Source organism: Gorilla gorilla, chromosome 7 (assembly GCF_029281585.2).
Source record: "Gorilla gorilla gorilla isolate KB3781 chromosome 7, NHGRI_mGorGor1-v2.1_pri, whole genome shotgun sequence".
Lineage (NCBI taxonomy): Eukaryota > Metazoa > Chordata > Mammalia > Primates > Hominidae > Gorilla > Gorilla gorilla.
Genome location: NC_073231.2, coordinates 150778738 through 150802384, shown reverse-complemented (window position 1 = coordinate 150802384; position 23647 = coordinate 150778738). Strand labels below are relative to the sequence as shown.

At 46.6% G+C, this 23647-nt stretch overlaps 1 protein-coding gene across 3 annotated transcripts; it reads left to right on the top strand.

Annotated features, from left to right (window-relative positions):
* The first annotated feature begins 1914 nt into the window (after nt 1-1914).
* Nucleotides 1915-22712, top strand: ZNF16 (zinc finger protein 16). 3 transcript variants are annotated; one of them, XM_004047730.5, is made up of 3 exons: nt 1915-2477; nt 6817-7021; nt 20505-22712. In XM_004047730.5, exons 2-3 carry the CDS (start codon nt 6826-6828, stop codon nt 22355-22357), a joined length of 2049 nt encoding a protein of 682 aa, XP_004047778.1. In that variant the 5' UTR covers nt 1915-2477; nt 6817-6825; the 3' UTR covers nt 22358-22712. The 3 variants fall into 3 exon arrangements, with proteins under 3 accessions (XP_004047778.1, XP_055204612.1, XP_063565028.1); XM_055348637.2 differs by lacking the exon at nt 1915-2477 and adding an exon at nt 2627-2873; XM_063708958.1 differs by lacking the exon at nt 1915-2477 and adding an exon at nt 2706-5394.
* The last annotated feature ends 935 nt before the right edge of the window (nt 22713-23647 follow it).

Here is a 23647-nt window from a genome sequence, read left to right as displayed (position 1 = left end):
GCCGAGGCAGTTGGATCACCTGAAGTTGGGAGTTTGAGACCGGCCTGATCAACATGGAGAAACCCCATCTCTACTAAAAATACAAAATTAGCCCGGCATGGTGGCGCATGCCTGTAATCCCAACTACTCAGGAGGCTGAGGCAGGAGAATTGCTTGAACCCAGGAGGCAGAGGTTGTGGTGAGCCAAGATCACACCATTGCACTCCAACCTGGGCAACAAGAGTGAAACTCCGTCTCAAAAAAAAAAAAAAAAAAAGTGGGGGGTGCGCTAAGGACATGAACAGACAATTCTCAAAACAAGATATACAGATGGCCAACAAACATGAAAAAAGCCCAACATCACTAATGATCAGGGAAATGCAAATCAAAGCCACAAAACAATACCACCTTACTCCCACAAGAATGGCCATAATCAAAAATCAAAAAATAATAGATGGTGAAAAGGGAATACTTCCACGCTGCTTGTGGGAATGTAAACTAGTACAACCACTATGGAAAACAGTGTGGAGAATCCTTAAAGAACTAAAAGTAGAACTACCAAGAAATGCCATTTTGTCCAGCAATCCCACTACTGGGTATCTACCCAGAGGAAAAGAAGTCATTATACGAAAAAGATACTTGTATATGCATGTTTATGGCAGCACAATTCACAATTGCAAAAATGTGGAAGCAGCCCAAATGCCCATCAATCAACGAGTGGATAAACAAACTGTAGCATATATGTATTTACATATATATGTGTGTGTGTGTATATATATGTGTGTATATATGTATATATCTATACATATATATAGAGAGAGTAGTATTCCATCATACATATGTCATATGTATGATGGAATACTACTCAGCCATAAAAAGGAGTGAATTAATGGCATTCACAGCAACCTGGATGGGATTGGAGACTATTATTCTAAGTGAAGTAACTCAGGAATGGAAAACCAAACATCGTATGTCCTCACTTGTGAGAGGTAGCTAAGCTATGAGGATGCAAATGCATAAGAAAGATACAAAGGACTTTGGGGACTGGGACTCAGGGAGAAAGTGCGGGAAGGGCGTGAGGGATAATAGACTACAAATTGGGTTCAAGGCATACTGCCCAGGTGACGGGTGCACCAAAATCTCACAAATCACTACTAAAGAACTTACTCATGTAACCAAACACCACCACCTATGGAAATAAAAAATTTAAAAACCTATGGAAATAAAAAAATTAAAAATAAATAAAAAACATAAGTTCCAATTTCAGGCCATTTCTTTGTGAATGCATATGACTGTACGCTTTCAGAAAAAGGTATGTCACATCTTGAATGCTTTGCTGCTTAGAAATTTCTTCTGCCAGATGCCCTAAATCATCTCTCTCAAGCTCAAAGTTCCGCAGATCTCTAGGGTAGGGCCAAAATGTCACCAATCTCTTTGCTAAAGCATAGCAAGAGTGACCTTTACTCCAGCTTCCAATAAGTTCCTCATCTCCAACTGAGAGCACCTCAGCCTGAACTAAAAAAAAAGGGGGGGTTATCTAGACAGTGTTTCTTAAATTCCAATAGAGTTTGTCATGTATTTTTTATTATGTATTCCTGATTTTGATAGTTTAATCTGCCTGCAAAATGAACGTTAAGATATTTGTGGGGTTTTTTTGGTTGTTGTTGTTTGTTTCTTTTTTTTGAGACAGGGTCTCACTGTCTCATCAGTGCAATGTGTCATCCCGGCTCACTGCAGCCGCACATTCCCCGGCTCAAGCAATCCGCCCACCTCAGCCTCCTGAGTAGCTGGGACTACAGGCACACACCATCACACCTGGCTAACTTTTGTATTTTTTGTAGAGATGGAGTCTACCTATATTGCCCAGGCTGGTCTCAAACTCCTAGCCTCAAGCCATCCGCCCGCCTCGGCCGCCCAAGTGCTGGAATTACAGGCGTGGGCCACCGCACCCAGCCTTATTTGTATTCTTTATGTCCAAGTGTACAATTCATTTCCGTATTAGAAATGATCCATGCACAATCTCACGAAAACATATTATCTACTGAAGGAATTTGAATTCTTCCATTTATCTATCTAATCACTTACTGATTGAATGATTCGGTTCTTCCAAAAAACGTATCCTTAGGTTTTTATCAAACTACCGTCTGTTCCGATTCTAGGGGCCTGTATATTAAAATCTCCCACTACAACAGTATATCTCATTATCTCTGCATTTCTATTAGTGTCCCCTTTTCTTCAGTTGCCGCCTTGTTCAGTGCACGGGTCAACTCTGAAAAAAAGGGGAACAGAAGGGTCTCTGGCCTCAGGGCTAGCGGGACCAGGTCTGGGGCTGAACCACAGAGTCGCCGCGGCCTCCCGCCATCTAGAGAGGCTACGCTGTCCCAGATAGAACGAGCAGCGGGCCGGAATTCGGGGCGGGACTTCCGGGGGTCAGCCGGCGTTGGCTGAGACGTCTTCGTGCCACGGTGCTGCCTCCCTTCCAAGCGCGACACGTTGAGGTTAGTTCCGCGAAGCTTCACGCCTCGGACCCTGCGTCTGGTTGTCCCTGATGCCCCCGTGGTTGGGGGGCCCAGGGGCCTCTCAGGGCTCAGAGGGGGCGGGCAGCGAGATGGGGACCCCGGGCGGGGGCGGAGCCGCGCAGGGGGTTGTGGGAGCGCGGGGGGGGGCGGGGCGGGGGCAGCTCGGCCTGGGCTGGAGGTCAGAGCCTCTGGGGCTGTCTCCGGTAGGGGGGTCTCTGGGGAGACCCCGGGGTAAGGTCGCCGCGAGGGGCCGAGCCAGGACTCCGCCCACAGGCTGGTGGCGTTCCCACTTGTCAGTGCCACCATTCGAGCTCGGGCGGAGCGACGGGGTGAAGGGGTGGCCTGCCCTTCCACACCTGTGGGATATCTCATCAGGTGGGACGAGAGACTGAGAAAAGAAATAAGACACAAAGTATAGAGAAACAACAGTGGGCCCAGGAGACCGGCACTTGGCACACTAAGGACCTGCACCGGCACCGGTCTCTGAGTTCTCTTAGTTTTTATTATTATTTTCATTATCTCAGCAAGAGGAATGCAGTAGGAGAGCAGGGTGATAATAGGGAGAAGGTCAGCAAAAAAAGCATGTGAGCAAAAGAATCTGTATCATAATTAAGTTTAAGGGGAGGTACTATGCCTGGACGTGTACGTAGGCCAGATTTGTTTCTCTCCACCCAAACATCTCAGTGGAGTAAAGAATAACAAGGCAGCATTGCTGCCAACATGTCTTACCTCCCACCATAGGGCAGTTTTTCTCCTGTCTCAGAATTGAACAAATGTACAATCGGGTTTCATACCAAGACGTTCAGTTCCCAGGGGCAGGCAGGAGACAGTGGCCTTCCCCTATCTCAGCTGCAAGAGGCTTTCCTCTTTTACTAATCCACCTCAGCACAGACCCTTTACGGGTGTCGGGCTGGGGGACGGTCAGGTCTTTCTCATCCCAGGAGGCCACTTTTCAGACTATCACATGGGGAGAAACCTTGGACAATACCCGGCTTTCAAGAGCAGAGACCCCTGTGGGTTTCCGCAGTCCATTATGCCTGTGGTTTGTTGACACTAGAGAATGGCGATGACTTTTACCAAGTATACTGCTGGTAAACATTTTGTTATTAAGGCACGTCCTGCACAGCCCTAGATCCCTTAAACCTTGATTTCATACAACACATGTTTTTGTGAGCTCCAGGTTGGATCAAAGTGGTTGGGTCAAAGTGGCTGGGGCAAAGCTACAAATTAACAACATCTCAGCAAAGCAGTTGTTCAAGGTACAGGTCAAAATGGAATTTCTTATGTCTTCCCTTTCTACACAGACACAGTAACAGTCGGATCTTTCTTTCTTTTCCCTACAAGGGGCAGCAGTGCGATGGGGTGGTTCCCAGCGCATGGGAGACAGGGTGGGTTCGCGGTTCCTGGTGTTCCATGAGAAGTCAGAGATGCACTGAGCAGAGCTGGGGGAGAAAGGGGGTTTCGCTCAGCCTCAGATGTCCTGCCTGGGAGGCCCAGTCAGTAGTGGAGTCGCTCTGCGTGTGGAGGAGGTACTCTGGGAAGGGAGGAGAGTTTGGGCCAGTTCTTCCCCAAGGGGGAAGGTGCTGAGGGATCGGCCAGGGCCCATCCTGTGGCTGCTTGCTATGGGAGGGTGGTGGCTGGCTCTTCCAGTTGTGTGACTCCTAAAGAGCGGGCTTAGCCTTTAGCCAGGAGACTCCACTTCCAAGCTTGTTCAGGCTGTTGGCCGAATCTGTTTTTCTTGAGGTTGGTCCTCAGAAGTGCTGGCTGCCAGCCTGAGTGGTCCTTAGCTCTCCGAGGTCCTTCCATGTGGCCCTCAGATCTTTCTCAGGCTTTTAAGGGCTCATTTGATTAGATTGGGTCCACCAGGGTAATTCACGTCCATAACCTTAATTCCCTGTGCAAAGTCCCTTTTGGTATGTAGTGTAACATAAGCACAAGTTCCAGGGATTAGGATATGGACCCGGGGGAGAGGGGGCATTTATGCTGTGTCCTGGTAAGCAAGATCCCACACATAATGAAGTGAGAAAAATAAGGTGTGAAGCCATAGCATCGTTGGGTGTAATTTGTCATTAAAAGGCAAACGTATGTTTATATATTTGCTGTGTAAACCTAGATTAATCTGGAATGGTACACTAGAAACAAGGGAAACTGTGTGGATGTTTGGGGAATTTTTCACCATAAATCCTTTTTACCTTTTAAATTTTGAGGTGACTATGCCCCTATTCAGAAACAATGAGAATTTAAAGTATTTTTAAATAAAATGAACTAAATAAATATTGCAGATTATTATATCACCACTTGGATGGGGAGAGGTTTCCCTCAAGGAAACTGGGCATCTGCACTGTAAGGGCAGGCAGATGCAGTCACAGAGGGCCTTGTCACCCCCATCGCCCATGTCTCCTCCATTTCTGCTGCCACGTGATAGGCACCTTAGTGCTGTACCTGCTTTGAATCTCATCTCCCACCATTCCTCTGAGCATGCTGCCAAGTTAATCTTGAGATATTAGTTTTGTCTTTCCTGACACAGAAATGTGGCCAGTGTTTCACCTTCATCTGGCAGCCAAGGCCCCTTATCATTGGTCCATAGTAACCATCCCTGTGAGCTCTGTTCATATCTCCTTGCCATCTCTCTCTAGCTTTTCCCTACACTTGTCCTCTGACCTTTTCACCCAGACCACTAGTTGTGCATTCCTCCTTGATGGTGATCTGAGTCCAGGAGCACCACCCAGCCCTTCTTTCTTCCCCACATGGCCTATGGGTGACACCTACCATCACGTTGACTCCCCGCACCATCCTTCTGCCACCTTTCTTCACATCCCCTTTGCAGATCCCCTTGACCACACCCTCATTCTCAGCTGGCGCTCATGAAGGACAGAAGAGTCAATGTCAGTACAATGTGAGTGAAGGGCTGAGGTATGTCAGTGCTCCCAGTGGGCACCCGGGCAGGGTATGGTGCATTTACACAGTGACGGGGTAGGGGGAATCAGTAACATGGTCCATGTGAGGAGCCCGTCATGCCTCCACATGGGAGTGTCCTCTCTCCTGCTCACAGGGAGTAGTTAGGACTGGAGATGAGCCCAAGTTTGTGAATCTTAACAAGGGTGTTGATGCCTCAAGACTGGACATAATCACCAAGGAAGTTGGTGGCAGTGCAGAAGTGCACACTGGGGTGCCAACATGAAATGGGGAATGAGAGGCTAGGAGGGAGTAGCTGGTGCAAGTAAAGATGGGAACACCTGCTGTGGATGCTGCCAGGATGGTGCAACTCAGATAGAACTGACCACTAGGATTGGTAGGCGTTGACACATAATGATGACATGTGGGGCTGCAGCACAGGCTGCCCCTGGCTGTTCACCCTTTGGAGCTGCTGTTCTCCCACTCTAGGTGGGTCTGGCGTGCCCAGCTTCAGAGCATTGTGAATGTCAGCAACAAAGAGTGAGAAGAGTGGTCACAGCAGGATACAGGCCCACAGCAGGGTAGAGGCCCACAGCAGGACACAGGCCCCACAGCAGGACACAGGCCCACAGCAGGATACAGGCCCGCAGCAGGGTACAGGCCCCACAGTAGGACACAGGCCCCACAGCAGGACACAAGCCCAACAGCAGGACACAAGCCCAACAGCAGGACACAGGCCCACAGCAGGACACAGGCCCATAGCAAGGTACAGGCCCACAGAAGGGTATGGCCCACAGCACGGTACAGGCCCCACAGCAGGATACAGGCCCACAGCAGGGTATGGCCCACAGTAGGGTACAGGCCCACAGCAGGGTATGGCCCACAGTAGGGTACAGGCCCACAGCAGGACACAGGCCCAACAGCAGGACACAGACCCAACAGCAGGATACAGACCCACAGCAGGACACAGGCCCACAGCAGGACACAGGCCCAACAGCAGGACACAGACCCAACAGCAGGATACAGACCCACAGCACGGTACAGGCCCACAGCAGGACACAGGCCCAACAGCAGGACACAGGCCCAATAGCAGGATACAGGCCCACAGCAGGATACAGACCCTGTGGGGGCTGCCCTCCTATCATGGCAGGTCTGGGCACCATGACCCCACTTTACCTTAGGGTCAGCATCTTGCCCCTTTGTACCTGTGGCCCTGGCTTTTGAGTCTGTGTCTCCATGGCTGACTCCCTCTTTTTAGGTCCAAGATCAGGGAACATAGCATCAGCCCCTGAGACCTGGCAGCACCAGGCCCTCTTCAGGTCTTGGGCTGCAGGGGTGGAGGAAGAGACCCCGGCCTGATGGGAGGATGAATCCCTAGAGCTAGCCTGTCTGTAGACTCACCTGTGTTCTTGCCGGTCTTCAGGTCCTTGTCATGCCCAGCCTCAGAACTCGCCGTGAGGAGGCAGAGATGGAGCTCTCAGCTCCAGGACCATCCCCTTGGACCCCTGCAGCCCAGGCCCATGTGAGTGATGCTCCTGCTGTGACCCACCCTGGATCTGCAGCCTGTGGTACCCCCTGCTGTAGTGATACTGAGCTGGAAGCCATCTGCCCTCACTATCAGCAGCCAGGTACTTTAAGAACAGTTCTCCGCTGGTGCCCTTATTCTGGGGAAGTGATGTCCATGGAACCCTGTGCTTACCCCTAGGAGGCATCTGTGTCATCTGTGTCATCACAGGTGGGGAGGGTGAGGGGGTACTCTGACTCAAGGAGCCAAGGCTGGATGTCAGCAAGGAAGTTAACCTGGCCTGGCCCCTGGCACCTTGAGCAGAACTGTGATTTCCCCACTTGACACAAAGAGGTATGACATGATGGCCACCAGCGTCCTTTGATTTGCCCTATACTCCTGACCCCTTCTCAATTCAACAACCAGGCTGGTGGCAGCCCTCTCCTCTCAGGACTCTACTCTGGTCCAGGCCTTTGTACTGTGGTTACCCATACAGTTGGCCATCTAAAGCCTAGGAAGAAAAGCTGAGGAGTTTCTTGTGGGGAAACAAAGGCATTCAAAAGCACCCTTGGACCGGGTGTGGTGGCTCATACCTATAATCTGAGCACTTTGAGAGGCCAAGGCAGGAGGATTGTATGAGGCCAGGAGTTCAGGACCAGCCAGTATAACATGGCAAGACCCTATCTCTACTAAAAAATTAAGAAAGGCTGGGTGTGATGACTCTCGCCTGTAATCCCAGCACTTTGGGAGGCCGAGGTGGGTGGATTGCTTGAGGCCAGGAGTTCGAGACAAGCATGGCTAACATGGTAAAACCCTGTCTCTACTAAAAGTACAAAAATTAGCCAGGTGTGGTGGCACATACCTGTAATCCCAGCTACTTGGAAGGCTGAAGCACAAGAATTGCTTGAACCTGGTAGGCAGGGGTTGCAGTGAGCTAAGATCATGCCACTGCACTCTAGCCTGGGCAACTGGAGTGAGGCTCTGTCTCAGAAAAAATAAATAAATTTGAAAAAAAAAAAAGCACCTATATATTTTGGGGAATCCAGGAAGTCACATGCATGCCCAGAACTGGGTGTGTGCTCAGAAAAGACCTGTTAAGACCATAAGCTTTCTCAAGAACTCTGTCTAATCTCTAGGCTCAGTGAAGGCAGTCAACTCAGAAAGAGTTGTAAACAGTGTTTAAAAAGTACCCCAACACAGAGTCAATCCACAAAGACTGGGAGAAGTGTTTTGTTTTGGTTTTTCTCTTGATAAAATCTCTGTCAAAACACTAGTTGAACACAAGCTAAAGAAAAAGACTTCAGTGACTGTACTCGACAAAGAATAGTCTTTGCAAAAATAGTTTGGAAAAGTCACTAAATGAACATGTGACTCTAGTCTTCAACAATCAAAAACAGCAAAGCCTTGGGGGGGATACCACATTTTAATATTCAGTTGTGCAGTTTTTAACAAAGCAAAAATCATGAAGCATATAACGAAGCAAAAAAATACGTCCCATTCAAAGGAAAAAAGTAAACTGACAGAAAGTGTCCTGGAGAAAGCACAGACATTGGACTTAAGTAGACAAAAACTTCAAATCAACTGCCTCAAATATGCTGAGAGAGGTGAAAGAAACCATAGAGAACTAGGCCGGGCATGGTGGCTCACACCTGTAACCCAGCACCACGGTGGCTCACGCCTGTAACCCAGCACCACGGTGGCTCACGCCTGTAACCCAGCACCACGGTGGCTCACACCTGTCATCCCAGCACCATGGTGGCTCACGCCTGTAACCCAGCACCACAGTGGCTCACGCCTGTCATCCCAGCACCACGGTGGCTCACGCCTGTCATCCCAGCACTTTGGGAGGCTGAGGCAGGCAGATCACGAGGTCAGGAGATCAAGACCATCCTGGCTAACATGGTGAAACCCCATCTCTACTAAAAATACAAAAAATTAGCTGGGCATGGTGGCGGGCACCTGTAGTCCCAGCTACTCTGAAGACTGAGGCAGGAGAATGGCATGAACCCAGGAGGCGGAGCTTGCAGTGAGCTGAGATCACACCACTGCACTCCAGCGTGGGTGACAGAGTGAGACCCCGTCTCAAGAAAAAAAAAAAGAAAAAAAGAAAAAAAAACCGTAGAGAACTAAAAGAACCAGGAAAATGATGTGTGAACAAAATGAAAATATCAATAAGAAATACAAATTGTAAAAGAAACATAGAAAGTCTGGAACTAAAAAATGAAGTGGAAATTTTGCTAGAGGGTTTCAGCAGTAGATTTGAGCAGGCAGAAAAATCGGCAAACTTGAAGATAGGACAATTGAAATCATTCAGTCTGAGGAGAAAAAAGATCTAAGAAAAGTGAACTTAATGGCTGGGCGTGGTGGCTCACGCCTGTCATCCCAGCACTTTGAGAGGCCGAGGCAAGCAGATCACTTGAGGTCAGGAGATCGAGAGCATCTTGGCCTACATGGTGAAACCCTGTCTCTACTAAAACTACAAAAATCAGCTAGGCATGGTGATGCATGCCTGTAGTCCCAGCTACTCTGGAGGCTGAGGCAGGAGAATCGCTTGAACCCAGGAGGCGGAGGTTGCATTGAGCCGAAATCGTGCCACTGTACTCCAGCCTGGGTGATGGAGTGAGACTCTGTCTCAAAAAAAAAGAAAAAAGAAAAGTGAACTTAATGGACCATGAGACACCATCAAGTAGACCAACATGCATAGTAGGGATGTTCAAGAAGGAAAAGAGTAGAGAAGGGGATGGAAAAAATGTTTGAAGAAATAATGGCTGAGAGTATCCCAAATGTGATGAAAGACATGTCTACACACACAAGCAGTTCAACAAACTGAGTAGAGTCTATTTAAAGAGATCCACACCAGGTCTCTTTCTAATCAAATTGTTGAAATACAAGGAATCTTGAAAGCAGCAAGAGAGGAGACCTATCCCTGAACAAGGGGTTCTGGGTAAGATTTCTAGCCAGTTTTTCATCAGAACCCATGGAGGTCAGAAGGCAGTGGGATGGCTTAGTTAAACTGCTAAGAGGGGGAAAAAACCCTGTCAACTAAGAATTCTGTTATCTGGCAAAATTATTCTTCAAAATGAAGGAGAAATTAAAACATATCCAGGTAGATAAAAGCTGAGGAAGCTTGTTACAAATAGACTGCCCCACAAGAAATGCTTTTAAAGGGAGTGCTAAAGGTTGAAATGAAAGAACACTAGACAGGGACTCAAAGCCATACAAAAATAAAGACCTCCAGTAAAAGTAACTACATAGGCAAGTATAAAAGTTAGTATCCCTATATTTTGGGTTCTAAGTACACTTTGTATTAAGTTGGTGCAAAATTAATTGTGGTTTTTGCCATTACATATTTCCTAAGTGATCTAAAGAACAAATGCATAAAAGGTCTGCATTATAAGTCTATGTTTTTTACCCCACTATGTATAAAGATGTAATCTGTGATGACAGCAACATAAGGGGGGTAACATCTATAGAGAAGCAGAGATTTTGTATGTTACTGACACTAAACGGGTATCAGTTGTTTTAGGATGTTAGAACGTTCATTGCAATCATCATGGTAATCACTAAGAAAATATCTTAAAAATGGGCTTGACGCAGTGGTTCACACCTGTAATCGCAGCACTCTGGGAGGCCAAGGCAGGCAGATCACCTGAGGTCAGGAGTTCGAGACCAGCCTGGCCAACATGGCGAAACCCTGTCTCTACTAAAAATACAAAAATTAGCTGGGCATGGTGGTGGGCACCTGTAATCCCAGCTACTCAGGAGGCTGAAGCAGGAGAATTGCTTGAACCCAGGAGGCAGAGGTTGAACTCAGGCAGAGGCATGAGATTGTGCCACTGCATTCCAGCCTGGGTGACAGAGCAAAACTCCACCTCAAAAAAAAATCTTAAAAATGGGCCAGGCATGGTGGCTCATGCCTGTAATCCCAGCACTTTGGGAGGCCGAGGCGGGCAGATCACAAGGTCAGGAGATCGAGACCATCCCGGCTAACACAGTGAAACCCCGTCTCTACTAAAAATACAAAAAAATTAGCCAGGCATGGTGGTGGGCACCTGTAGTCCCAGCTACTCGGGAGGCTGAGGCAGGAGAATGGCGTGAACCGGGAGACGGAGCTTGCAATGAGCCAAGATCGCGCCACTGCACTCCAGCCCGGGAGACAGAGCGAGACTCCGTCTCAAAAAAAAAAAAAAAATCTTAAAAATGGACACAAGAGGCCAGGCGTGGTGACTCACACCTGTAATCCCAGCACTTTGGGGGCTGAGGTGGGCAGATCATGAGGTCAGGAGATTGAGACCATCCTGGCTAACACAGTGAAACCCCATCTCTACTAAAAATACAAAAAAATTAGCCAGGCATGATGGCACCCGCCTGTAGTCCCAGCTGCTTGGGAGGCTGAGGCAGGAGAATCCCTTGAACCTGGGAGGCAGAGGTTGCAGTAAGCTGAGACCATGCCACTGCACTCCAGCCTGGGTGACAGCAAGACTGTCTCAAAAAAAAAAAAAAAATGGACACAAGAAGTAAGGCAAGAATTAAAATGGTACACTACAAAAAAGGTAATACATAAGAATACAGCAGTAGAGGAACTGAGGAACAAAAAGGTAAAAGATTTATCAAAAATAAATAAAATGGCAGAAGTCCTTCCTTTTCAGTAATTACATGTGAAGTCTCCAGTCAAAAGGCAAATATTGACAGAATGTGTAAGAAAGCATGGTCCAACTATATGCCACAAGAGGCTTTAGATTCAAAGACACAATAAGTTTAAAGTGAAAGGTGGAAAAATATTCCATGCAGAGAATAACCAAAAGAGAGTTGGGGTGACTATACCAAGATTAGACAAAATAGACGACAAATAAGGACAGTATGTATTTATAAAAGGGCAGAGTCATCAAGAAGATATGGCAATTATAAGCAGATGCACATCAAAAAAAGAGCTCCAAACTATCTGAAACAGACATAGACAGATTGGAAGGGAGAAATAGCTCTATAGTAATAGAGACTTCAGTACTCCACTTTGAAAAATGGATAGAACATCTAGACAGAAGATCATTAAGGAAATAGGGGATTTGAATAGCGTTATAAACCAACTAGACCTAATGGACATCGCTGTGGTCTAAATGTGCCCCTCCCCCAACCCCTCCCCTCTCCATTCATATCTTGAAATCTAATCTGCAGTGTGTTGTTATTAAGAGGTGGGGCCTTTGGGAGGTGACTGGGTCATGAGAGCAGAGCCCTGTGAATGGGATTATCTCCTTATAAGAGGCCTGAGGGAGCTTGTTAGCTTCTTTTCTTGCCCTTCTACCATGTGAATACACATAGAAGGCAACACCTAGGAGGAACCAGCTCTCATCAGGCAGTGAATCCACTGGCACCTCGATCTTGAACTTCCCAGCCTCCAGAACTGTGAGCAATAAATTTCTGTTGTTTATAAATTACCCAGTCTAATGTATCTTGTTACAGTAGCCCAAATGGGCTAAGACAGAAGTATATAAAATACTCCATTCAGAAAAGAAGATATACATTCTTCTCAAGTGTACATGTAACACAAACCATATGTTAGACCACAAAACAAGTCTCAGTAAATTTAAAAAGATTGGAATTACACAAAGTATCTTCTCTGACCAGCAACAGCGGGGAAACTGGAAAGTTTACAAATGTATAGAAATAAAACAACCAATGGATCAAAGACGAAATCAGACAGTTAGACAATACCTGCAGATGAATGAAAACACAACATACCAAAACTTATGGGATGCAGTGAAGGCAATGTCAAAAGGGAAATTTATAGCAGTAAACACCCTTGTTGAAAAGGAAGAGAGAGGCCAGGTGTGATTGGGAGGCTGAGGTGGATGGATCGCTTAAGCCCAGGAGTTCGAGACCAGCCTGGGCAACATGGTTGAGACCCCGTCTCTACTAAGAATACAGAAAATTAGCTGGGCGTGGTTGCTTGTGCTTGTAGTCCTAGTTACTTGGGAGGCTGAGGTAGGAGGATCACCTAAGCTTAGGAAGTTGAGGCTGCAGTGAGCTGAGATCATGCCACTGCATTCCAGCCTGAGCAATGAGAGTGAGACCCTGTCTCAAAAAAAAAAAAAAAGAAAAGAAAGATATAAGTCAGATTTAAAAGTATAAATCTTTTAAAGGACTATAAAAGAAGAGCAAATAAAATCCAAAGCTAGCAGCAGGAAGAAAAAAGAAGGATTAGAACAGTGTTAAATGAAATAGAGTAGAAAATAGAATCAACAAAATCAAACGTTGCTTTTGTGAAAAGATAAAGTTGATACACCTTTTCTTAGATTGATTAAATAAAAAGACACAAATAACTAAAATCAGAAGTGGAAGTGGGAACATTACTAGTGACCTTACAAAAATAAAAGGAGAATATTGTGACTAATTGTACACCAACAAATTAGATAACCCAGATGAAAGAGACAAATCAATAGAAACACACAAATTCCTAAAACTGACTCAAGCATAGGTAGAAAATCAGAACAGACCTCTAACAGAGATTGAGTTAGTAATAAAAACTCCCAATAAAATAAAGTCCAGGACCACAATGGCTTTTTTTTTTTTTTTTTTTTGAGACGGAGTCTCACTCTGTTCCTCAGGCTGGAGTGCAGTGGCACAATCTCAGTTCACTGTGACCTCTGCCTCCTGGGTTCAAGCAATTCTCCTGTCTCAGCTTCCTGAGTAGCTGGGACTACAGGCATGTGCCACTATGCCCAGCTAATTTTTTGTATTTTTAGTACAGACCGTGTTCCCCAGGCTGGTCTCAAACTCCTGAGCTCAGGCAATCCACCCGCCTCGGCCTCCCAGAGTGCTAGGATTACAGACTGAGCAACCGCGCCTGGCCCACAATGGATTTAAAGGTGAATTTAATGAATTAATACCAAACCTTCGCAAACTCTTGCAAAGGAGGAGAGAACACTTCCTAATTCTACAAGGTCAACATTACACTGATTCCAAAGCCAGATAAAGATATGGCTTGAAGACAAGTAAAGAAAATTACAAACCAATATCCTTTATGGCTAGAGATATAAAACTCCCAACAAAGAAATAGAAAACTGAATCCAATAGCATATGACCAAGTGGGATTTAACCCAGGATATAAGGGTGGTTCAACATAAGAGAACCTAGCGTTCTAATTCATCACATTAATAGAAGGGTGTTTCAACATAAGAAAACCTAGTGTTGTAATTCATCACATTAATAGAATGAAGGAGAAAAACTATGATCATCTCAATTTATGCAAATAAAACATTTGACAAAATCTAACACTTTCACAGTTAAAAAAAAAGCATTCATAAAACTTGTAATAGAAGGGGACCTCCTGAACATGATAAAGGGCATTTGTGAAAACCCTCAAGCTGACATCATACACAGTAGTGAAGAACAAAACTTTTCCCCTAAGGTCAGTAACAAGACAAACATGCCACTCTGCAGCCTTGTATTGAAAGTTCTAACCAGAGCAGTTAGTCAAGAAAAAGAAATAAAAGACATCCAGTTGGGAAATGAAGTAAAATTCTTTTTCCATAAGATGTGACTTCATATATATGAAATCCCAGAGAATCCACAAAAAAGCTACTAGAGGTAATAAACAAATCCAGCAAAGTTGCAGCAACTGATCAACACACAAAATCAGTTGTTTCTGTATACCAGCCATGAACAGTGTGAAAAGGAAATTAAGGAAGGAATTCCATATACAATAGCATCAATAGGAAAAATTAAAACCTAGGACTAAATTTGACCAAGGAGATTTAAGACTTGTTCACTGAAAACTGCAAAATATTGTGGAAAGGAATTAAAGAAATCACAAATAAATAGAAGGCATCATGTGTTCATGAATTGGAAGACAATATTAATCATCAAAACTACCTAGAGTGTTCTACAGATTCAACGCCATTCCTATCAAAATTACAATGGCCATTTTTTGCAGAAACAAAAGACGATCCTCAAATTCATATGAAGTTACAAAGAGCCCTGGGTAGCCAAAACAATCATGAAAAATAACGTCAGAGGACTTAGACTTTCCACTTTCAAAACTTGCTACAAAGCTGCAGTAATCAAAACAATGTGGTACTGGCACAAAGACATACAGACTAGTGGAATCAGATTGAGAGTCCACAAATAAACGCATACATATGTGGCAGGTGGATTTTCAACAAGGGTACCAAGTCCTTTCAATCAGTGAGAAGAGATAGCCCTTCTGCAAATGGTGCTGGGACAAGTAGATATCCAAATGTAAAAGAATGAAGTTGGGGCTGGATGTGGTGGCTCATGCCTGTAATCCCAGCACTTTGGGAGTCCAAGGTGAGAGGATCGCTTGAGGCCAGGAGTTTGAGACCAGCATGGGCAACATAGCAAGACTCTGTCTCTACAAAAAAATACAAAAAAAAATAGCCAGGTGTGTTGGTGCCTACTCCAGGGGTGCTGAGGCAGGAGGATCACTTGAGCCCAACAGCTCAAGGCTACAGTCAGCTGTGATCACCACTGCACTCCAGCTTGAACAGCAAAGCAAGACCCTGTCCCAAAAAATGAGTGAAGGTGAACCCCTACCTTATGCCATATACAAAAATTAACTCCAAATAGATCAACAACCTAAATATAAGAGCTAACAACTCTAAAATTCTTAGAAGAAAGTGTAGGGGTAAATCTTCCCAATCTTGGATTTGGCAATGGATTCCTAGATATGGCACCAAAGCATGAGCATCAAAAGAAAAAAATAAATAAATTGGACTTCATCAAAATTTAAAACTTGAATATCAAAATATATTATCAAGAAAGTGAAAAGAAGCCAGGTGTGGTGGCTCAGCCTGTTATCCCAGCATTTTGGGAGGCCAAGGCAGGCAGATCACCTGATGTCAGGAGTTTGAGACCAGCCTGGCCAATATGAGAAAACCCCATCTCTACTAAAACTACAAAAATTAGCTGGGCATGGTGGCATGTGCCCGTAGTTCCAGCTACTCTGGAGGCTTTCGCTTGAACCCAGGAGGCAGAGGTTGCAGTGAGCCAAGATCGCACCAGTGTACTCCAGCCTGGGTGACAGAGCAAGACTCTGTCTCAAAAAAAAAAAGAGAGAGAAAGAAAGTGAAAAAAGCATCCTGCAGAATGGGGGGAAATCTGCAAATCATATTTTTGATAAGGGTGTAGTGTGTAGAATATATAAAGAAGTCTTACTTCTCAACAACAAAACACAAGCAACCCAATTTAAAAACAGGCAAAGGCTGGGCACAGTGGCTCACAACTGCAATCCCAGCACTTTGGGAGGCCAAGGCAGGTGGATCACTTGAGGTCAGGAGTTCAAGACCATGCTGGCCAACGTGAGGAAACCCTGTCTCTACTAAAAATACAAAACTTAGCCGGGAGTGGTGGCATGCACCTGTAATCCCAGCTACTCGGGAGGCGGAGGTTGCAGTGAGCCGAGATCGTGCCACTGCACTCCAGCCTGGGTGACAGAGCAAGACTCTGTCTCATAAATAAATAAATAAAGGGCAAAGAACTTGAATAAACATTTCTCCAGAGAAAACATATGAATGGCTAACAAGCAAAAGAAAAGATGCTTAACATCATTAGTCATTAGAGAAATGCAGATCAAAACCATAATGAGATTACTATTTCACATTCATTAGGATGTCTATAATCAAAAAACCAAAAGATAAAAGAGGATGTGGAGAAACTGGTATCTTCATACATCTCTGGCTGGAATGTAAAATGGCATAACTACTCTGAAAAACAATTTGGTGGTTCCTCAAAAGTTTGAACGTAGTACTACTCCTAGATACATACTCAAAATAATTGAAGACACATACTCAAACAAGTACATGCATATCATGTTCACAGCAGTAGTATTCATGATAGCCAAAAGGTACAAACAGCCCAGATGTCTGTCAGTGGATGAATGATTAATTGTCGTGTCTACATACAAATGAATATAATTTAGCCATGAAAAGGAAGCACTGTACCTGCTACACGCGGATAAACCTCTGAGATGTGCCGAGTGAAAGAAGCCAGACACAAAAGGTCACATACTATATAATTCCATTAGTACAAAATATCCAGAATAGGTAAATTCGTAGACACAGAATACAGATTAGTGGTTGCCAAGGCCTGGAGGGAGAGGAGAATGGGGATAAACTGCTTAATGGGTAAGAGGTTTTACTTTGGAGTGATGGGAATGTTTTGAAAATAGAGGTGGTGGTTGCATAACATTATAGATGTACTAAATGCCACTGTTCATTTTAGAATGATTTTATGTTATGTTAATTTCACCTCAGTAAATTTTTAAATCAAATGAAAACAACTTGCTGTAGGAGATGAAGAAGTAAGGAGCACCCCATTTGAGTGTGAGGTGCCTCTGGGGTTTGTTCAACACACAGCCCAGCCGAGGCACTGAGGGAGGTCGTGGTGCAGCCACTGATGCATCACAGCCACACATGGCATTCACACAAGCGTGGTTTATGACTTGGGTAATTATCCAAGCTGTTCCACAAACCTGGAGGTCACTCATCGTAAAAGTCTTTAATCATAAAGATGTGTTTCCTCTTCACAAAAGCTGTGTTTTGTTCTGGAAGGGTTCAGAGTCCTTGTCCTTTTTTCCAATTGGGTGTCAGAGTACAGTGCAAGCAACTGTATTTGGTTTCAAATCTTTTTCTTCACCTTTAAGCCCAAATTTTACTGACTTTTTAAAAAGATTTTCTTTGGCTGGGCATGGTGGCTCACACCTGTAATCCCAGCAGTCTGGGAGGCTGAGGCGGGTAGATCACCTGAGGTCAGGAGTTCGAGACCAGCCTGACCAACACAGAGAAACCCTGTCTCTACTAAAAATACAACAAAATTTAGCAGGGCATGGTGGCACATCCCTGTAATCCCAGCTACTCGGGAGGCTGAGGTAGGAGAATCACTTGAACCCAGGAGGCAGAGGTTGTGGTGAGCTGAGATGGCACTGTTGCACTCAAGCCTGGGCTATAAGAGCCAGACTCTGTCTCCAAAAAAAAAATTTTTCTTAAAGGAAAATAAAATTTTTTATTTTATATTTCCTTTCTGTAGAGGAACTCATGTTTTCCCCACAATTCTTATATTACAGAGAAGAATTACATTGAATTTAATCAGTCCAAAAAGTGATCTCTCACCCTTCTCACCTACAGAATTCACCTTTAGTTCCTGTCTCAATAAAAGACTTTGATCTATCTAAACAGTGGCTCGGGCTAGACAACCCGTTCCTCATGGTCGCCATCTCGTCATCCACACCAGTGACATCTCATCTCAGACAGAGGTCACCAAATCCAGCTAGTGGGCTGGTTTTTATGTCCTGCAAGCTAAGAATGGTTTTGAGGTGTTTTTTAAGGGTTTTAAAAACAACAAAGAAGACCATATGACAGAGATCATACAGCCATAACACCTAACACAGCTCCTCTCTGACCCTTCACAGAAGTACCTTCCTGACTCCTGTCTGTGTTGTTGCCAGAGCCTTCTTCATCCTTCCTTGGGTCACTTCTCCACACAGCCAGAAGAGGGCAAGGGTCTCCCAAGTCAGGGTCTTGGCAGGGGTGGAGGATGGGGGACAGCGAGTCCCAGGACATCTCTGTCAGGGCCGAAGACTTCTGTTCAGACCTCACTTGTCCCAGCAGCCCCCATTCCTCATTGCTCCTGGGAGCCCAGCAGCATGTAGATGCCACATTTCCCAGACACCCTCTGGAGCCAGGGCTGGAGCTTCTGACATGGAGAGCTGAAGCTCATGAGGGACATTGGGGAATCCCCTGCAGCCCATGTGGAGTGTATAACAGCAGGCCTGCCAAAGGGCAGCAGGGTGGTAAAGAAAGGCACCCACATCTGTGTGCTGGCACGTAGGGCAGCTCTGTGGGAGAGGAGAGACCTGATCCCAGACTCCAGGAAGCAGGGAGCTGCAAGAGGGTGTTCTGGCTGAAAGTGGCACAGCACGATGTGTCTGCACCACAGGTGTCCAGTGACCCAACATGAAGTGTCACCAAGAGACACGTGGGTGCAGTGGGTAGAGGGGCAAGTCCCAGGAGGGTCATGGTGAGAGCTGGGCCGGTTTGGATCTTCGTTGACACCACAGCTCTTTGGGAACAGACAATTCCAGACTGGAGGTGGAAATGGAATGCTGTTATGGCAGATTCTGGAAGTCCCAGACAGGGAGAGGCAGGGAGGGAGCAGAGTGGACGCCGCAAGGTGGGAGGGGCATTGGAGGGGCATCCTTCACACCCACTCAGCACTACCGACTACAGCTAGACCAGAGGTCTTCCACTTTGGGGGATGCAGTCCTGTTTCAGGGAGTGATCCAGGCTGTGGGTGACAGCCAGGGTGGGGGTGAGGAAAGTAGGTGGGGTGCTGGCATTTATGATCAGGGAAGGGCTCTCCAGCAAGGCCTGTGCAAGGGAAGTGGGTAGCACGAGGGCCATGTGGACAGTGCTCTGGGCAAGGCAGACCCAAAGGTGGACACATCTGCCCTGCTCAGAGTATAGCAGGAGCAGAGGTAGAGGTGGGGTCTAGGAGGGCCAGGAGGCACTGAGAGGATGTTTGAGTGCATGATGGTGCTGGGTCTGATGTCACCAGGCTGTGGGCAGGAGGGGAGGTTGGGCGCCAGGGAGGCTGCTCAGCATCCAGGTGGCAGTGTGGCCTGGGATGTCAGTTTGAATGAGAGACTCGTGACATCTTCATTTGAGTAATGGACATAGGGACATGAGGGTTTCTTTGTTCTGCAGGTGTGAAAAGGGGAGAGGGAGATGCTGAAGGCTTTTCTGGCAGACACGGAGCTTTGTGTGCATTTCTGTCTGCAGAAAGATGACGCACATTGTTACGAAGCCAGAATTCATCAGCAAACACCAGTCAGAATTGTGGGTTTTCGGAGGTACAGGTGGCTTTGACAGGACACAGCAGTCTCTAAAGGGTCCTCTGTTGAACAGGATGGAATCTGACGTTCCACACAGGTCCCTGCCACACAGGAGTGGTTGAATGATGCCTCCATGCAACTCAACTTGCCAGGCCCTGAGAGCCAGCTGGGTTTCTTCTCTGTGTACAACAGGGTCTCTCTCCACACTAGTGACTCCTAAGACCAAGCTCAGTGCCATTAGCATGCACTGACAGAACTGGAGATAGGCTGGTAAGGCTCACACCTGGCAGTGTGGACAGAAAAAAGGGTGAAATATGTAACAGTGTAAGGAGTGGTGTGAGATGTTTTTCTGGTACAGGTGGGAGAAGTGAGAAGCACCTGGATTTGGGCTGCACTCTGAGGTAGAGCTGACAGGACTTGCCAGTGGTTTGGTGTGGGTGTCGAGGAAGAGGGGAGTCAAGGGACAGCCAGGATTTTGGCCTGAGCCAGAAGGTAGACCGCAGTAACGTTTGCTGAGATGTGGAGTCCCAGGGAGGGTGGGTCCGTGGTCATCAAGAGCTCTCACTCATCTGCAGCCCCATGCAGCCTAGTCACCCAGTGCTCCTCCCACCCCTCCCTGATGCCCTCTGATCTGGACTGCCACCCCAGAGGGTCCCCTGCTCCCCTTGCCTCCTCTACAGTTAGTGGGTGCAACTGTGACTGTCTATGTTCCTGCTCCTGCTGCAGCACTGCCTTCCAAGTGATATTCTATTTACTGTTTCAGATTGTGACACCAGGACTGAAGACAAGGAGTTTCTTCACAAGGAAGACATTCATGAAGATTTGGAATCACAGGCAGAAATATCAGAAAACTATGCTGGTGATGTTTTGCAGGTACCCGAGCTTGGAGATCTGTGTGATGATGTATCAGAAAGAGACTGGGGAGTCCCCGAAGGCAGGAGGCTGCCACAGTCCCTCTCCCAGGAGGGGGACTTCACACCAGCTGCCATGGGGCTCCTTAGGGGCCCCTTAGGGGAGAAAGATCTGGACTGTAATGGTTTTGACAGTCGCTTCAGTCTGAGCCCAAACCTGATGGCATGTCAGGAAATCCCTACAGAAGAGAGGCCACATCCATATGACATGGGTGGCCAGAGTTTCCAGCACAGTGTGGACCTAACTGGTCATGAGGGGGTTCCCACAGCTGAAAGTCCACTCATATGTAATGAGTGTGGGAAAACCTTCCAAGGAAATCCTGACCTTATTCAGTGTCAAATAGTCCACACTGGGGAGGCTTCCTTTATGTGTGATGATTGTGGGAAAACCTTCAGCCAGAACTCAGTTCTTAAAAACCATCATCGATCTCATATGAGTGAGAAAGCCTACCAGTGCAGCGAATGTGGGAAAGCCTTCCGAGGGCACTCAGACTTTTCTAGGCATCAGAGTCACCACAGCAGTGAGAGGCCTTATATGTGTAATGAATGTGGAAAAGCCTTCAGCCAGAACTCGAGCCTTAAAAAGCACCAAAAGTCTCACATGAGTGAGAAGCCCTATGAATGCAATGAATGTGGGAAGGCTTTTAGGCGGAGCTCAAACCTCATCCAACATCAAAGAATCCATTCTGGGGAGAAACCGTATGTGTGCAGTGAGTGTGGGAAGGCCTTCAGGCGAAGCTCAAACCTCATCAAACACCACAGGACTCACACAGGAGAGAAGCCTTTTGAGTGTGGCGAGTGTGGGAAAGCCTTCAGCCAGAGTGCACACCTGAGGAAGCACCAGAGGGTCCACACTGGAGAGAAGCCTTATGAGTGTAATGATTGTGGCAAGCCCTTCAGTCGGGTCTCCAACCTCATTAAGCACCACAGGGTTCACACTGGAGAGAAACCCTATAAGTGCAGTGACTGTGGGAAAGCATTTAGTCAGAGCTCCAGCCTTATTCAGCATCGGAGAATTCACACTGGAGAAAAGCCTCACGTGTGTAATATATGTGGAAAAGCCTTTAGTTATAGCTCAGTGCTCCGAAAGCACCAGATCATCCACACGGGAGAGAAGCCATACAGATGCAGTGTCTGTGGGAAGGCCTTCAGCCACAGCTCAGCCCTCATTCAGCACCAGGGCGTGCACACAGGCGACAAGCCCTACGCCTGCCATGAGTGTGGGAAGACCTTTGGTCGCAGCTCCAACCTCATCCTTCACCAGCGAGTCCACACTGGAGAGAAGCCCTATGAATGTACTGAATGTGGAAAAACCTTCAGCCAGAGCTCAACCCTCATTCAGCATCAGAGGATTCATAATGGGCTGAAGCCCCATGAATGTAACCAGTGTGGTAAAGCCTTCAACCGAAGCTCAAATCTCATTCACCACCAGAAAGTTCATACTGGGGAAAAACCCTACACCTGTGTTGAATGTGGTAAGGGCTTCAGCCAGAGCTCACACCTCATTCAGCATCAGATAATCCACACTGGCGAGCGCCCCTACAAATGCAGTGAGTGTGGGAAAGCCTTCAGTCAGCGTTCTGTCCTCATCCAGCACCAGAGGATTCACACTGGGGTGAAGCCCTACGACTGTGCTGCTTGTGGGAAAGCCTTCAGCCAGCGATCAAAGTTGATCAAACACCAGTTGATTCACACCAGGGAATAGGCTGTTGGGCTGGCAGGAGTGAAACTGAGCATAGTTTCCTCTCCAACTCCTCTTTGGCCATTGTCTCAGCCTCTGCCACTTCCCAGACCGAAAGCCTGGACTCAGCTCACTGCCTACATCCAGTGGCCACATAGCCTGGGACCCTCCTTTGAAACATCCTTTACAGGCTCCCTTCTCACTGCCACTGCTCTTGCCTCTTGTGATGTCTTGGGTTTGGGCTTGTTTTTACAGCTTATGAACGGACTGCACGTTTGTTACAAGGGAGAAGATTCTGGAGGCTGCATATTCATGAATAGAGTTTATTATTATAATCAAAAGTTACCAAAAAAGTAAAGTGACATTTGGTTTTAGATAACCATAGTAGTTTTTTTGATTGGTAATGAGTTGTGTGGGGTGAATTCTTTGTCACTGGCTGTAATTGATATTTTAGGTAAGTTGAGAGTTTTTCAGGTCCAATTGCTCTGTCATCTTCCCCAGAAGTGGTACCTACTCATCACCACCAATTCCCTGCCCTTCTTTGTCCCTCCTGTTCCAAAATTTGAACCCAAGGCTCCCCCACCACCCTACTTTTCTTTATACAGATCTGCAATCTGAGGTCAGCTTTCTCCTCTCACTGGTCTGCTGTGACTTAGGCCCCCATATCCTGTTCTGGGCTGCTGCACAGTTCCACATGGCTGTTCCAGCTTCTAGTTTCTGGGCCACAGAGGAAGCTCTCTCCATGCACCTCATTTTCAAGCCCATGAGCTTCCAGGCTGTTTTTTCCACCTAGTAAGTGCCCTGCCTTGAGGGCCTAGCTCACTTACCCCCATCCTTAGTTCTCAGAGCTGTGCTCCTGTTCCCTGAGCAAGGAGAAAGCCCAGGTGCTGAGAGGCCCCTCCCTGCTGGCCAGCAGGTCTGGGGGTGTCAGGACACAGTTTCATGGAAAACCTAGCCCTGACCTGTTTTAGATAAAAGTTTTGTTGGAACACAGCTATGCCCATTTGTTTACAGATAGCTGTGGCAGCTTTTGTACCACAGAATCGAGCAGTTGTGATAGATTCCATATGGTGCACAAAGCCAAAGTATTTACTTCTGGTCCTTGATAGGAAAGTTTGCTGACCCTGCCTTAGGATGCTCCCTGTGACCTAAGTTGCCTCTTGGGACTCAAGAGTTCTTGCAGGAGTTAAAGTGTGTTTTGTGACCAAGGGACTATTCTGTACTGTGGAGTGGTTGGCTGTGTGCAGGTGGGTGATTGCTGCAGAGTTCCCACAGCCACAGAGCATCCATCCTCCTTACCACTCCCCAACACAC